Consider the following 16,527-nt stretch of genomic DNA (forward strand, 5'->3'; position numbering starts at 1 on the left):
GTGGACTTGCCTAATGCCTCGTGTCTAAATCCTATTAACGACTTCCTATTTAAGCAAAAAAGAAAAAAATAATAATATTCAAACCAACCAATCTTTAAGCAATAAAATAAAATAGACTAGTTATATTTCAATGAGCTAGTCTCAAAGAGTATGGATGATATTAAATGAGTAGAATCAAGTTTAAAATTCTAATATTCAAACCAAGGATCTAAATTTGAAAAAGTGGCCAACTTCTAAATATAAGGCAACAAAAGTGGCCATCTGACCTAAACACCAAGCCCATGTTCAACGTAGCTCATTCATTATATATGTCCAAACTCAGTTCGTAGTTTCTGAAATTTTCAAAGGCAGGAGAGGTGAAAGATGAGTATGCCAATTACTGCTTCTAGAACCAAATCTACCGGAGAAGATGTCTTCGTTTGCGGCAACTCTTTCCCTCAACAGAAAATGTAAACCTCTTTTTTTTTTTTTTCGATTGATTTTTAATATAGTCAATCTAGTTGTAGTAAGCATTGTTAATTAATGGCTGCCGTTTCTGATGTACACCATAAATGTAATGCAGCAGGTGCTATGAAGGTAAAGTTCTGGACCGTCTTCTCACATCGATTAAGAGGTAAACATATCCTTCTCTCCCTGTTTCTCAAGTGTCTGTTTTTTTTGCCGAAAGATATTAACGACGCCAGCCGCAGGGAGATAGCGACAGCCAGAAACTCTAACGTATCTTTACCTGAGAAACTTTGGCTTAAGGTTGGTTCCTCCTCTCCTCTTTCGGTTCTTTTTTTTTTGGAATATTTTAAATGGAAAATAGCAAAATTTGTCCTGTAGTATTCGAAATTGTTCAATTGTGCCTCCGTTACATGTTTGGTTCCTTCATACCCCTATAAGCTATTTGCCCCCTGCACTGCCATTAACGGAGCTCTATCCTGTAATGCCATTAACAAAGCTCTATTATAAAATTGGTGGACTCCACGTGTCCAAATTTACCTCTCAACTTATGATAATGATTTAAACTTAATCTCGTGATGAGACTTTTTCCTAACCACTGGTAAAGATTAGACCATCCAGCGTTTCTCTCGAAGAGATCTAGAAAAGAAATATTACTATCAATTAACTTTTTTAAAAGAAAAAAGCCTTTATTCCAGTTTTCCATTATATAGGACACTAAAACTATTTGTTCTGTTCATCTCATCCTCACATTGCCGATTTGATATGCGTGCAGCTACAGTTTTCAGTAGGGGTGAATGAAATTACGCGGGTACTTGAGAGAATGCCGCCGATTCCTGCTAATGAACGATCATCACTATCGGCTAAGGTGCATTCTGCTAGAATTCAGGTTTAGCTCGCCTACTCATGAGTTTTTTAACGTCTTAACTTTCATTTGGTTTAACCTGGCTAACAAATTTCACAAGGGGTTTATATGATTAATCTTCAAAGAGTCAATTCCTCCTTGTACTTGTGTATTCTTCCAATTCAATGCTTACATCAGTATCATACAGGATTTCAAGTTCTTTCATATGCTGCATTGTTTTGTTACACTCTTTAACTTTGCTTATTGTGGGTATTTAGGCTGTACTAGTAGCATCTGATTGTCATCCGCGGTTGCTGACCAAACATCTGGAAAGCTTGGCTATTTCAAAAAAAGTACCAATTGTCTTTGTCAAAGATAACAAAAGAGGTTCTTTGAGATTAGGTGAATTGGTAAAACTTAAAACTGCAATTGCCATTGGCGTTAAGGTTGGGGAATTATACTCTTTCCTTTTTTTGGGCGTGTGGATTTTGAACTGGACTTTTAACTTCAAATGTGTAATATGGTATGCTCAATGCAGGATAAAGGCAACCAGTTTAATAAATTCATCAGCAACGAAATCATCCATAACTTTGAATGAACTACATTGCAACTGGAGCTTCATACACAGACATTGATCAATTGTATATTGTGGAGGAGCATCTGGTCATTTTTGGTTACAAGCCTTGTGAAAGTGAAGTAATATGTAGTTCTATGAAGCATTTATCATCTATACAATCACATGTACATCAGGGAAGATAACTTACATGGTATTGATACAAAGACCTACTGAATTTTGTATTCTTATCTTAGCTGAGTAATGGCTGCGAAGATTCACAATGTATTGCGGCCCTGTGGCCACCTTCCTTCAATTTGCAAGTAACATCTAAGCTGCTTTGCAATTCAGAATTATGTGTTCGTAAATGAAGCTACCTCTCATGGCTCCTACTTTCCCCAAAATTGTCAGTTCCACATTAATGTCTTATGTGCTAGACTGTGAACTAACAGCTGATGGGGACGGATTAGTAGCACCATTACTACCCCTCCCATTAGTCTCGAGTTTGTCCACCTTGTTGCTCTGTTTCTGGTCTTGCTGCTTTACCATGACTGGTTGAAACTGACAAAAGAAAAGTGCGGATTTGGTTAATTGGGAGGAGTGAACCAAAACATTGCATCCTGTACAAACTTTCTTTCTTAAGGATTAGTAGATCTCAAAGTCGGAATACTAACCTGATAAACAGCGTATATGACATTCCTCCTGATCTGTGCCATCATCTCAATAAAAAGGTTGTACCCTTCAAGTTTGTATTCAATTAGTGGATCCCTTTGTGCATAGCCTCGTAACCCCACAGCCTGCTGAACAAACTTGAGTGCTTGCAAGTGTTCTTTCCACAGACGATCAATGTTGTTCAGTATAAGAAACTTCTCTGCCTCTTTCATCAAACCTGGAGCTTGTTTCTCCACAATATCCTATATAGTCACAATGAATATTCAATAGTAAAAGGAAAAAGAAGGAAATGAAGAAACAATTCAGTGCCAAAATTTTTTAAGAGAAGCTGACATATAGAGCACTTTCCATTCGAACAAAATTCCCTTTCAAAGTTTTCAAAAATTGAAGAGCAAATAACTTACAAAAGTTTGTCGCAGTAATTCAACCCACATGCCTTTTCTGTCAATAATTTCTCTTTTCTTATTTCAAAACTATTTTTGGTGCATGTTTGGTCTGATTATCAAAATCTGATTCTTAATATGTAGAAGGATTACTATTTAAATTGAACAAAACACATAGTCTGTATATAGTTCACGGATTGGAACTCTGATGTATTGACTATAGACTTGTGATATAATAATCCGATTATAAGAAATGTTGATCAAGACAGGTGAAATAATCTGAATCAATAAGGTACAAAATCTTAGCCAGTTCCCCCGAGCAATTTTTGTTTGATCCCAAGAAATTCAATCAACTAGACCTCTAGACCTCTTCCCAAAATATTCTAGGTAGACCATGTGAATCGTCCGTATCATTCAAAAAATTTGTTATAATTAGACTATTTCACGTTGAACAATGACCTATTGCAACCACTCTGGCTTATCCGAGCTTAAGACTAGCTATGCTTTGATCAGATACACAGTGGATGTGCAAGAAAAAAGGGAAGAAATTTTGAGATAGCATTTGGACTTTGAGGTAGTTTTCTTGCTCCACCTCTTTTGTTCCATTTACACCTTTACAACATGCATCCTACCGCTACTGATTGCAAAAGTATAGGCACAGGAAGAGTTTTTTTATAAATAACTTGAAAATATTAAGAGCTATTCAACATTTCAACTTGATGTGGAGTATGGATATCATTCCTTGCCCATAAATGAATTTCAGAATTGTGTAAACAGTCTCATCTAAAGGCTTAAATTTTTATGCATTTATTTTAGGTTTAATTCTCTTTCTTGGATCAAACACTTGACCCATTTGAAGAGTGCAGTAAGACACAAACTTATGATCTCTGCCACGCCATCTAGAAATGCAAATTGTTAGAAAGGAGACCTTTTTAATTTGTCTAAGACTACAACAGAATGTTTGTTTGTGGGAGAATCACTTGCACATCCCTTCAAAGTTAATGATTTTAAGAGGACATGCCCTCTGATTATAAAATAACAAGATCCTACCATCACAAGCAGATCTAACAGATTATGAGAAATGACTTCTTTTCTCAATGAGAACTGCAACCTCACCTGAATTGAGAAACATAGAGAAAGTGCAAAAGCAAAACCAACCTCCATGTCCGATACCCTCCCTCTACTCTGCCAGTAGGCATTACTCCCTCCATCTCTTCCAACCAACCTTTTCTTTTAAAAAGCTTGGGTGTTTTAAATACTTGAGGACAGTATTCAATAATTACTTTCATCTTTCAAGGATCACCTACACTAAACCTAATGATCGAAGTAAGAGCTGGAAAGAAATGTAGGAAATGCTTTGTCAAGTACAACCAGAGAAAACTGACCCTCTTCTGGAGATATGCTTCGCGTCCACGTAGCTGAAGATACTGCTGTAATGCTTCATAAGTTGAACCATTACTCGTCAACAAATCAGGTGTCAAATCATTCAGCAGATAGCAATACCTGTAAAGGTCAAGCAACTCAGAGTAGAATTGTAATACGAATATACTATTCAGAACTTGGAAGGACATTTGGGTGAAATGGAGCTTTAGGTGACAACAACCAAAGCTGGTTACAACACTCTTTAGATGCCAAAGCCTTTCCTTTAGTACAAAAATATAAAGATGCATAAAGTCATAAACAAAATAACATAGTAAAGCTTCTTCACGAGATTCTTACTGTTGGAGCTTTGAAATAAGCTTCTCGAGCTCCCAACTCTCTCTTGGAGCGTCAGGACCAATATTTGCCTGTTACATTCCAACAGAAAAAGAAAAATGACGTCACAAATCCATTTGCGAAAGAACTGACTTTCAAAGTTCGGAAATTAATAAATCCATATACCTCCAGAATGTCATTCATTGTTAATTCAGCATATTCAATAAGGAGAGATTGGAGGTCGTCTGCTTCTAGGGCCCTTCTTCTCTCGGTGTATATCCTGTCTCTTTGGCTATTCAATACCTCATCATATTCAAATAATTGCTTTCTGATGTCAAAAAAGTAATTTTCTACTTTCCGTTGAGCTTCATCTAGCGCTTTTGTCAACATCTTCGATTCAATTGGCAGGTCCTCTACTCTAAAAGCTCTCATCAGCCCCTGAATGTCATAAAATTAATAGTGTCTTACAAGAACATTATATCTAGAGTACACAAATTACCTACCTGAATCCGATCCCCCCCAAATACACGGAATATGTTATCTTCAAGACTGAGGAAGAAGCGGGAACTTCCAGGATCTCCTTGCCTACCACTTCGACCACGCAGCTTTGCACATATAAATATTACAATCAAACTTCCAATGGAATAACTATGAAACTAATTGGTTTTGCACTTACATACTGCAAAAAAAGTACCTGATTGTCAATTCGCCGCGACTCATGCCGTTCCGTCCCGATCACATGCAGCCCACCAGCCGAAACAGCCTTTGCACGTCAAAATAAAAAGTCACAAGAATATACAACCGAAGGGAAAAAGGAGAAGAAATTTCATAAATTGAGTCAAGCTGGAGGTTAGAGCTACTTTGCAGAGGAAGGGATTTTTCTTTTATATTGGAGTGCGAGGTATTTATTTGGGAGGACAAAAAGCAAAGAGAAGTTGAAGAAAACTTATCCTGTAGAAATATTTACAAATTCCAGTATTTTCAACTTCTTTTAAGCATCATCATATTATTAGTTTTATCCTCTTTTTACTCGTTAGAAGATCAAAAAGTATATTAATATTAGAGGATGAAGTTACAATATTGATCAATCTCTTACAAAAAAAAAGAAAAAAAGAAAAAATCTGTATTACTACCTCATATTTTCAGTCCCACTCAGATAGTGTATGCCACAGAATCATACATATGTGCAATATATTCAAGCAGCAGAAACAAAGAGAGGTTCATGATGAAGTGAATGCTGGTTTTCAGAAATTTACGACTAGTTCAAATTGAAAGAGGAATTCTCAAGATAATTTAAAGGAGCAGAAATTACCTCCTTTTTCTCTCCCTCAGTGTAGACTTTATATTCCCTGACAATTTCTAGAAAAGCACTGCGTAATTTCGCAATTACTTCATCTTGAACAGGACCCTGCGACATAAATTACACATCCATTAAGAGTAATCAAAAACAATTGTCTTTACTATTGTGCTTGAGTCATTGTCTCTCTCCAAACAATAGAAGGAAAAGGTATCAACATAAGCGTTGAAATTTCAAATATTAGGAGGCGTTTTATCAAGTTGGATTATGAAAGCTAGGAATAAGTAATATACACTGCTGGCATCGGCTGCATAACGATTTCCATTTCTATTTTGGATTTTCCTCTGTAAGGCGTAACTTCTTATGGGTTAGCTATCCTCATTGGATATTAAAATCACTCTTGTCAAGACAAAGATACTCACAAGATAATTAATTCTTATTTTAACTTCACCTTTTCACAAGAGTAAGATAATCGTTCCTCCGCTTCTAGTTCAGTTAATGATCTCGGACCCCATATTTTTACAGCAAATTCTACCGCTTCCTCGGCCAGCTTGGTTTTTTCTTTGGACAGCGCGCATGGAAATAGGCTTTCAGTAACCTGAAGGATTATGCGGACATCAATCTCATAGTAATCACAATTAAAGAATACTTTTGAAGTTGCTTTACAAAATCAGACTCAAGACTAACCTTCCATGACCGCTTTGGAGGAGGTTTCTTTACAGAGACAAAAACTCCTTCAGCTGGTCTGACAACTCTGTGGCATTCATATTATTCACAAAATGTTGTAATACTTTGACGCAATGGCTTATTATAAGAAGATAGTTCACATTAGCCAGTGATTTCTCCGTCTAGTTATAATTTTTATCATCAGTATACTGTTCTTTTCCTAAATGACAAATTAATTAGCAGACAACACCAATTCCAAACGCCACCAACTGCTATAAGGAATACCAACTTGCTCTTCTTAGGAAGAAAAAAGTCTAATTCTTTTGCAATAGCAGTCAATTGGGCATCTATTCACAATTCATGAGAATATAAAATTATCCATTGAGCAACAACCTTGGCATTAATATTTCTCGCAACTTCAATCTTGCCATGAATTCTGCATTACCGCCAAGAATTATATCTGTCCCGCGACCTGCCATGTTAGTTGCAATTGTAACTGCACCAAGACGCCCGCTCTGTGCCACAATTTCAGCTTCTCTTTCCACATTTTCTGGTTTAGCATTCAGAACCTTGTATAAACAATGTCCATTCAAAAACCTTTAGAGAATAACTAACTTGGGGCATTTTGACAGTACCTAATAGAAGTCTAAAATAATATAAGAAAAATCAGCAACACCATTCAGAGAATCAAAATGAACTGTTTAGTACTTGATATCATAGAATCCTTGTAAGTTTTTGTAGTAGGGGATTCTTTAATGTTTTTGGGATGTATTTTGTCACTTTTAGCAGCAAAAACTTTGTGCTGTTTTCTTTTATAAAATGTTACCATTATCAAAATATAAGAAAAATCAGCATGAAAAAGAGACTGCAATTTCCACAACCTTGCTTTCAAGTGCATATTCAAACTTTAGAGCTCACCTCATGAGGGATTCCAGCCTCACGCAACTGCTCTGAAAGTGCATCACTCTGCTCAACGCTGGTTGTACCAACCAGTACAGGTCGCCCTATTTTATGCATTCTAGAAATCTCTACAACAACTGCTCTCCATTTGCCAGAAGTTGCACGAAACACTACATCAGATTCATCCTGGAAAAGAGGGAATAAGAAGATGAGAAAGACAAAATTATTCATAGACGAAATTTTGCGTTTGGGAAAAATTTGGAAATGAGTAAGAGCACATACATTCTCATGTTAAAGGATCAATGTCTATTCTTCCGATCATTAAAAGATGTTTACACCAAAATTGAGAAGAAGCCATATTTTAAAATCTATCCAGATGGTTGGTAACAGATCAGACTAAAAAACCCACTATCAATTGTCCACAATCAACACAGTTTGGGCAACTGCCCCCCATCAATCTTCTGGAAGAACTCCCCTCCTTCCAAAAACAAAGGTGAAGTACTGAGCTTGCACGGCATAGAAGCATCACCATGATATGTGGAAGGTCAACAGCAGACAGAAATTCCAATTTTTTTGAAGTTAAAGGCCTTCAGTGGTGGATTATACTATTAGATTAGAGTTAATTAGTGGTTTGCGAAGAGCTGAGAGAAAGGTAAAATGATATCACATTAGCATTGAATGCTTTGTATCAGCCTTTGAGCCAAAATAGATTGACCACTTTTCAATGCCCAGCCAATTATTCACAGGCCCAACTGGACTGCTTTGTGGGGCAGCCCATCAGCTAAATCTATTTTAGCAGCTACATTTCACGCAACAGCATGTATATATTGGGGACACTAGTTCTAATGTGCCAATTATGTTATTACTGGCACATTGTTACTTAGGATACATAGAAATGTTCTACATGGAAAGTTGATGCATGCCGCAGCTAACCTCTGAGTTTCATGTTTGCATAATAAGAAAGAAAGCATCTAGTGAAGAAAACCCATCGAAGTGGAAGCCAAAATAAGACTTACCTTTCTTATCATTGGCTTATTTGTAGGCACCATAGTTACTTTTAGTTTGTAAATGCTCTCAAATTCTGCACTTTCTGTTGCAGCAGTGCCAGTCATGCCGCAAAGCTTTGGGAACTATAGCTCATTAAACCAAATATCAAAAGTTTTAGCTCCAGAAAATGACAGATACAACTAAAACTCTGGACAAACTTAACAGAATATGAATGTAGTATATCTGCTGAAGAAGGGAACCCAACCTGGAGAAAGAAGTTTTGGTAGCTAATTGATGCTAAGGTTATAGTTTCATTTTGAATGGGTACGCCTTCCTTCGCTTCCACTGCTTGGTGAAGTCCATCACTCCAGCGTCTCCCCTGAAAACAGATAATTGACTGTAAATACGTATGTCTTTAAGGGGGTAACAACCAGCCTTCAGTTAATCAAATGCTAGATGACCATGTAGGGCACAGTATGGATGTCAAAGAAAATCATAAGTCTACTTAGTTAATAACAGTAGTAAAAAGATGTGGAAAATCCACTGACCTTAACTAATGGGAATTATTTGTGCTAAGACGGGCAACTTCACATGCAATGCTAAGACAAAAAGCAGAATCATATGACTTCAATACATGCAGATTTTACCTTCTATCATAGTGTGGCGTGTCATATGTTCACAACATCAAAGAATAATAATAACAATAACCTAATAAATAGTACACCGCAAAAACTTCAGTCTAGGGAAAAGATCTCACAACATTCTTTGTTGAGACGACATGAAACAACCAAGGTCCAAAACATGCAGTATGAGCAATTGATTATTACAGCTCAAGTGAAAACAAAGGATAGGAATTTCTAAGCATGTGTACCCGACAAGCTCCTATCATCTTCCATTTTGCATTAGCACATCCCCCCCCCACCCTCCCACACACATCCCACGAAAAAAGAGGGTTACACTGCCGCTCACCCTAACACATACCATGACTCATGTAGCAGAACAGCGGGAGACGGCTCTCAGTAAAACTTGCATCTAACAGCTCAATCAATGCTTTCCGAAATAGAAATGAAACAATTGCACCAAAACATTATGCTATAAATTAGATATAAAGCTTCTTTTAGTTTCTTTAATTACTTATCCCAGTCAAGCTAAAACACTTGAAGCAAACAAAGTCACCTGCATGACTCGCCCGGTGAACTCATCTACTATGAGAATCTCCTTTCCACGAATGATATAGTTGACATCTTTAAGAAAAAGTTCTTTGGCTTTTATTGCATTCAAAATATATGATGCCCACTGTTCCCGGGGATCATATAAGTCTTTCACATCCAGAATTTCCTCAGCATCTGCATAACCCTGCTCTGTCAGTAATACATTTTTTTGTTTCTCGTCAACCTGCAATTGCGGTGGGAGTATGTAAATAAACTGATTTGCAAAAAGAAGAAAGCAACAATTTTATGATCTTGAAAGAAACTTTTGTTTCTAGAGAGACAACCAAGAATATAAAGCCATAGCAAAAGATCCCTTGTCAGATTCCTGCTAAATGAGAAAATCCAGCAACAGCTGAAATCCTGTTGGTTAATGGATCGATTCTGGCAAAAGTCAATCCTTACCGTATAATGAATATCCCGCTCAAAGGCAGCTGCTACCTTAGCAGCTTTATAATACTGATCACTAGGTTTTTCAGCAGGTCCAGATATGATTAGAGGAGTCCTGGCTTCATCAATCAGAATAGAGTCAACCTCGTCAATCACACAATAATTGAAATTTCTCATGACAAGCTCATCCACACTCTGCAGAGTAAAAGACACAATCACTTGGTCAGTAGTAGGTAGAGAATCCTCCTGGTAACTTCAGAGCATATAGAATGCATAAGCAAAACATATCAAACTATAACAAAGTAAAAGATTTACTTTCCGTGGCAAGATTATCTCTCAGGTAATCGAAACCCAGCTCGCTATTAGTCACATAAGTGATGTCACACAAGTAATTCTCCCTCCTTTGCTCACTTGTCATGTTCTCTGTTCCAATTAAAATCAATGTTAGAATATTGAAAAACCTCCTCGGGAATAACATAGAACTTCGCAGATACTTCAAATTAGTATCCAAAGCTTCCCATCAAAAAATTAATATTCAAAGATAACAAGAAATATCTAGAAACTATAATGGACAAAGATGACCCTTGAAAGGGAAAAACTTTGCTATAATACTTGATGATCTTAAAAACCTGAAGGAAAATTAAACCACATGGATTATCCGAAAATATAATGATAATAGTAACAATAATAACACTCGCTCTGTTTCAATTTATGTGAATCTATTACTATTTAGGGGTCAAACAAGGATTGCTTTGACAATGTTTTTTGCAAATACTTTTAAAATATTTTGAATCATTAACTATTGTGACTTATAGTACTTTTTAAGTAGTTTCTAAATATGTAAATGTTTATTTCAAAAATTTTGAAAATTCTATTTCTGGCTTCACACCGAAAGCTAGTCAGTTTGACCCTCGTATTACAAAAAGTTTCACATAAATTGAAACTTTTATGGAAATGACACGTTGGAGGGGGGAAAGAAGAAAAGAAGAACAAGAAAAGCTAAAGGAATTGTTTTTATGATGGTGGTGTTCGGACTAACTTGCACGCACCTCAACAATTCCATCGGGTACCTGCTACCTCCCATCAACACAAGTACTAGAGAACTCTGTCCACCAAGGCTTAAGCATATAGGAAGATATCACCTAGTGTTTTTTGCCTCCATTTTTTTTGTCTCCCTTTGAATTTAAACCTGAAACCTCAAGGTTCTCCTCCCATTTTATTGACCACTAGGTCACACTCTTGGGTGCACAAAGGCTAAAAGAATAAAATAATCACCATCGCAAAAATTGAATCATCTGCTATTTTGATTTTAAAAAGTTTAACAAGTTAACTTATTCTTTGACCAAATAAAAACGTAACCTCCCCCCCCCCCCAGCCTTTCAGGTGCAGACTTCCACACCCTTCAATCTGGCCCTGCTCAATACCTAGCAATATGCTATTTTGCACCTCCTGCATCGTTGATCTCCTTACCCCCAACCTCCAACCCAGTTATCAATCTCCCTCCACACTACCATCTCAACAACATTACTAAGTTAATAATGCTATGGAAAAAATCTGGTATACAAGATGTATACAAAAGGCAGAGAATTTTACCAAATTTTATCAGCTGGACTACTGTATATGCTCCAAAACGCAATAAAACAACAACTTCCTCGTAATCTTCAAAGGGTACTTTTGAGTCAATTCTATGACTATTTCTCTCTTCACAATATGGTAAACCACATACTGTACCCTACTCAGAAGAGTCTCCTTTGTTGATTCAAAATGCAAACATTCTGGTAGGAAGAGAAGTGCTCTTGCTACTGGAAAACCTCTCTTATCCTCCTAAGGATAATCTTCCGTTCCTCCCTTTTCGTATTATCTATATGAGCGTCAAAGGAACCACTCAATGGTCTCTTTCTATGTTTTTTCTTCTGAATTTCCACCAGAGCATTTCTCAGATTGTTTTTGACATCAGTCATTTAACTCCAAACATATTTCATGATATGCACCATAACTTGCATGTGATGAGGATTAAAGCCACAAATGGTTTACGTCTTACCCGGCTTTCTTGCACTCAACTAATGTAGATTCTTCTTCTTAGCAAATTCTCTACTATTAGGATGCCTTCCTATGCTTCTGTACATGTAAAAAGACACTTTTTTCGTGCTTTAGGGACCTAGGCTGATCCTGCTAGAGAGTACTTATGTACTCATCAACGGACAAATTTGATTTTGACACACAATTGAATGAAAACTTTAAAGCTTGGATGTAGCTAATAAAAGAGATGGAAAGAACTTTAAGCTAAAAAATAAGAATGCTAAGGTAGAGTTAAAAATGAGTCATACGTTGGATGAGGCCAACTTTTAGTCCAAGAAAACGGGGAACTTGACCAACCCATTCACAATCTCGGCGTGCCAAGTAGTCATTGACTGTTACCGCATGAACTCCTTTCCCAGTCAACGCATTCAAATAAGCAGGTAATATGGCAACAAGAGTCTTTCCTTCACCAGTCCTCATTTCAGCTATTTCTCCCTTATGGAGAACCATACCACCTATACAAAAAATAAAATGCAAAAAGGTGATATCACTTGCAAGATTATGAAATAATTGTTTCATTCTGTATAAGTGGGTTTCTATACAACTGATGATGAACTAAACAAATCGTGAACAAGAAAACACCATTTATACCACCAAATAAGGGAGAGTAAGCTAGTTGAAGTCTTGAAGAAACCTTGTCAGATTTTTCTTTCCATAATAATCATCTAACTGACCCAGATTGCAAAGAGAAGTTTAATAGGTCACTTCAAGAAATAGGAGTTTATATGCTTAATTACACTCCGTAACTCTTATTTTCCACCATACCATATTCTTAGTTTTTTCATAGATATAAAATATAAATCATGTGGAAACAAAAGTCTGCTACTTTCAAATAGTGCAACACTTAGCAAAATCTGTTTAATGGTATGGTGAACATGTTCACTTTTAGTTATATGGTAGGACAAGATTCTATTATCCAAATTAATATGGTCATATATCATTAAGTTATTTCTACCTATAAGTTGCACATCAAAAGGACGAAGGCCTAGAACCCTTTTCGAAGCCTCCCTGACTACAGCAAATGCTTCCTGCAAACAAATTGTACTTCAGTCGCTGAACAAAATTCATTCCAATTTGCTCACTTATACAAAAAAAATAAAAAATAAAGAGCTAATTCCAATTTTCAGTAAAAGAAACTACGGAAACAATAATCAAAGATAACATTTATATGAAGCAATATTGTTGAGGCATATGACCATCTCATCTAGAAGCTTTAAGTTATTAGAGAGTACAATTTTATTTACTTAATTATGTATGTGTTCATACTTCTGGACAATGAACACGTGACATAGCACCAGCTTTAGATAAGATTATCAAAACGGAAGTACAAAATATAACTGGAGTGTTCTGTTATCATCTCCAAAAAAAAAATATAACTGGAGTGTTGGTTCAATTAGCTCACGGGTAAAAGGGAGTCCAAGGAATCTCCGCAGCGAGCGCGTTCTTGTAGAGTAGCTGTTTTCTCCCTCAACTGAGAATCGGATAAAGAAGACAATTGTGATTCCATCCCATTAATAAGTGCGACTGTGGCAGCATACATCTGCCTTGTTGACTCGCCTGAATCGGAAGACTTAAAAATGCCTCCCAATAAGCCTCCCAAAGATGCTACTGGACTTGTTACTCTCCTCCTACTACTCCTCCGACTTTGTTTCTGCCTAAAATTAAGCAAGCATAGAGATTGCGATTGCTCTCCTCCACGTAGCCAACTACGGGCGTCAACTAGACCTAGGACCTTGTCATCCGCAGTGCCACGGCGGTTGGATAAGGAGGGGGACCGGCGGTTAATGGCGGTGGCTGACCACTCAATGGACGGCGGTGAAACCACCAGCTCCATTAGTCCGGTGGGAAATGTAACGCACAGAAGCAGCAAAGCTTCTCTCGTCGAGTGTGAAAGAGAGTGTGCTGACTTGGAATTTCAGCAGGGGTTGAGGATCGATGAGAAGATAAACGATAAGGCACCAATGCTGTACTTATAGTGTTAACCGCTATCAAACAAACCAAAAGCTTTTGATTAACGAATACACTTTAATCCACACAAAAAAAAAAAAAAAATAGGATAAAGGGCCTGATTTATCCCTTTACTTTAAAAAATAATACCATATTAGTCCCCGTTACCCCTACCACTAGTAAAGTATTCCCATTTGCCCCTATTTTTAACCGATTTCCAACTGGGACGGAAAAAATTTTAAAAAGTTATATTTTTGCTGACATGGCTACTCTTTTAGCCATATATTTTATGTTTTATTAATATACCATTATATTCTTCTACAAATTTGACTTACTCCAGGGCGGGATCTTAAGTTTCCTTCAAAATACATCACAGAAAAGAAAGTTCTTTTCAAGCTAAAACAGAAATTTGAAGCTCTTCAATTGCAACAGAAAAAAAAGAGAATAGAGAGAAGAGGAAAAAAATCCGGCAAGGCGACTCAATGCTCTTGCGAAATTTGTTTGCCCTTTTGGCATAAAATAGCAAGCTTTGAAAGGCCCATATACACAATTATTTCAAGAGTTCCAATTAAAATCAAAGAATTATGAAGTTGAAAATTGAAATTAAGAATAGAAACAAATAAATTTGCAAGCAAAGGAAGACACCACGACACAGAGATTAATGAAGGATTAATTGGTTTAGACCTTAGAGTTCTAGCCTTGGACTCATACATATATTGCAGTGGTCAAAAATCCGTTAAAATAGCACGGTCTAGCCAGTTTTCAGACTGGTCATTTAAAAATAGCCACTATTTTACTGCAATAGAGACCGGTCCATCATAATATACTGGAGTTTGGTGCACCTGTGTATGAACTTCCAGCATATTATGCTGGACCGGTATACTTTGCTGGCTCTAGTAGACTGGAGCACCGGTGCTCCAAACTCCAGTATATTATGCTGGACCGGTGTATTATACTGGAACTCCAGTATATTAGACTGAAGTTCCAGTATAATATGTTGGAGTATTTTATGCTGGAGTATTTTTCCGGATTTTGAACAATATTTTCGTTCAAATTTATCTTTACATAAAAAGTGACTAAATTTCAATTACCTTTGAAACTGTGGTTATTTTTGAATGACCACTTGTAAATCTAGCTATTTTTGAATTTCTCCCCAAAAACCCCGTTTCTATTTTGGTCAATTTCGAAGCCTCCAAAAGAATTTGTTCTGAAATGGAAATTATTTGGATTGCCTCTTATTTATTTGACGGGCTAAATGGGTTATGAGATTTCGATAATGAGTTATTTCATAGGATATGGATTTAATCCTCACCAGGTATACTAATACTCAGTCCACCATGTCAATTTAAAATATGGGTTCGTGAATAAGAAAAAGCAAAAGAAAAAATAAGAAAAAATAAGAGTTGGTGAGGTGGAATGCCACATGACATACACCCCACCCAAAATGTCAGGCCACATTGGACTTAATAATCGGGCCCTTGCCACGGTGAAAATCTGTTAAAAATAGGGACAAATGCGATTACTTTACTAACAGTAGGGGTTTAAATGGACTGACAGTATAACAGGTGCTAATATAGTAAAAATTGCACGGGGCACCCTATTTGGTCACCCCCATTTAACTTATACCCATTTTTTAAATTTTTTTTAACTTGTACCCACTTTTTAAACAATTGCAGCTCCCTTTCTCCTCCTCATTCTCCATCACCATCACTAGAGAGAAAAAAGTCACTATCTCAATTATTGAATACTAGCGTCTAACCAATGAAAGGCTTGACTTCCTTCATCTTCATTGCTTAATTTTTCGCTATCTGCTTCTCTATTTTTTTTTGTACCCATTCAATTAGAATGGAATCACAGAGATGTATTTGTCATAGAAATACACCCATCATCATTATCACATTTTGTTTCTTATTGCACAATAATGAGTTGGAAACCTCAATTCCAAAAATTAAACTTTTGAGCATCAATTGCAGTGTTACTTGTAAGTAAGATTGACAAAGACGACATTGACACAGAAATGCTTCGTAACGCTTGCTCATGTGTTCAACGATGACATCGATAATGAAAATGATGTTGCTGCCACAAGAACAATGAACTATTTTCTAAAGTAAAGGGGTAAATAAGACCCTTTTCCCTACATTTTAATTTCGACGGAAAAAATGCATTTTAATTTCCAAAAAAAAGATTAAATTATTCTCGAAAATCAAAAACCAATTCACAGTAGATTTTAAGAAAATGGATTCAAAACCAAGCACGCATTTCCTCCCCAAAAAACTTGTCCAAGAGTAAACCTAAACGAAATCAAACACCATGTATTTACCTTGGCATTTTTGGCACGAAATATGCTTTTCTTTTTAATCTAAATTTATTTGTACTGTTTCTATTTTAAGTTGTTAGAAAATTATGTGGGCTGAAAAAGCAAGCTTATAACATTTCCATATTCCATATTGTCCTAGTGGTAG

General features: G+C 36.5%; 2 protein-coding genes across 4 annotated transcripts; one reads left to right on the top strand and one right to left on the bottom strand.

Moving 5' to 3' along the window:
- The first annotated feature begins 313 nt into the window (after positions 1-313).
- Positions 314-2,194, top strand: LOC104215619 (uncharacterized). 3 transcript variants are annotated; one of them, XM_070155824.1, is made up of 6 exons: positions 314-449; positions 563-613; positions 690-747; positions 1,220-1,312; positions 1,567-1,734; positions 1,827-2,194. In XM_070155824.1, the coding sequence occupies exons 1-6, from the start codon at positions 364-366 to the stop codon at positions 1,884-1,886; spliced, it is 516 nt and encodes a 171-aa protein (XP_070011925.1). In that variant the 5' UTR covers positions 314-363; the 3' UTR covers positions 1,887-2,194. The 3 variants fall into 3 exon arrangements, with proteins under 3 accessions (XP_070011925.1, XP_009763774.1, XP_009763767.1); XM_009765472.2 differs by having other exon boundaries at positions 315-449; positions 566-613; positions 1,220-1,333; XM_009765465.2 differs by having other exon boundaries at positions 316-449; positions 1,220-1,333.
- Positions 1,906-14,073, bottom strand: LOC104215612 (protein translocase subunit SECA1, chloroplastic). The gene is made up of 20 exons (XM_009765461.2): positions 13,521-14,073; positions 13,074-13,146; positions 12,367-12,573; positions 10,359-10,462; positions 10,055-10,234; positions 9,618-9,836; positions 8,707-8,820; positions 8,471-8,584; positions 7,473-7,640; positions 6,948-7,123; positions 6,576-6,642; positions 6,340-6,486; positions 5,904-5,999; positions 5,286-5,354; positions 5,095-5,196; positions 4,778-5,029; positions 4,616-4,683; positions 4,282-4,399; positions 2,516-2,755; positions 1,906-2,402 (listed from the first exon to the last, which is right to left on the bottom strand). Exons 1-20 carry the CDS (start codon positions 13,950-13,952, stop codon positions 2,268-2,270), a joined length of 3,081 nt encoding a protein of 1,026 aa, XP_009763763.1. The 5' UTR covers positions 13,953-14,073; the 3' UTR covers positions 1,906-2,267.
- Between the last annotated feature and the right edge of the window lie 2,454 nt (positions 14,074-16,527).

This window comes from Nicotiana sylvestris, chromosome 9, assembly GCF_000393655.2.
Source record: "Nicotiana sylvestris chromosome 9, ASM39365v2, whole genome shotgun sequence".
NCBI lineage: Eukaryota > Viridiplantae > Streptophyta > Magnoliopsida > Solanales > Solanaceae > Nicotiana > Nicotiana sylvestris.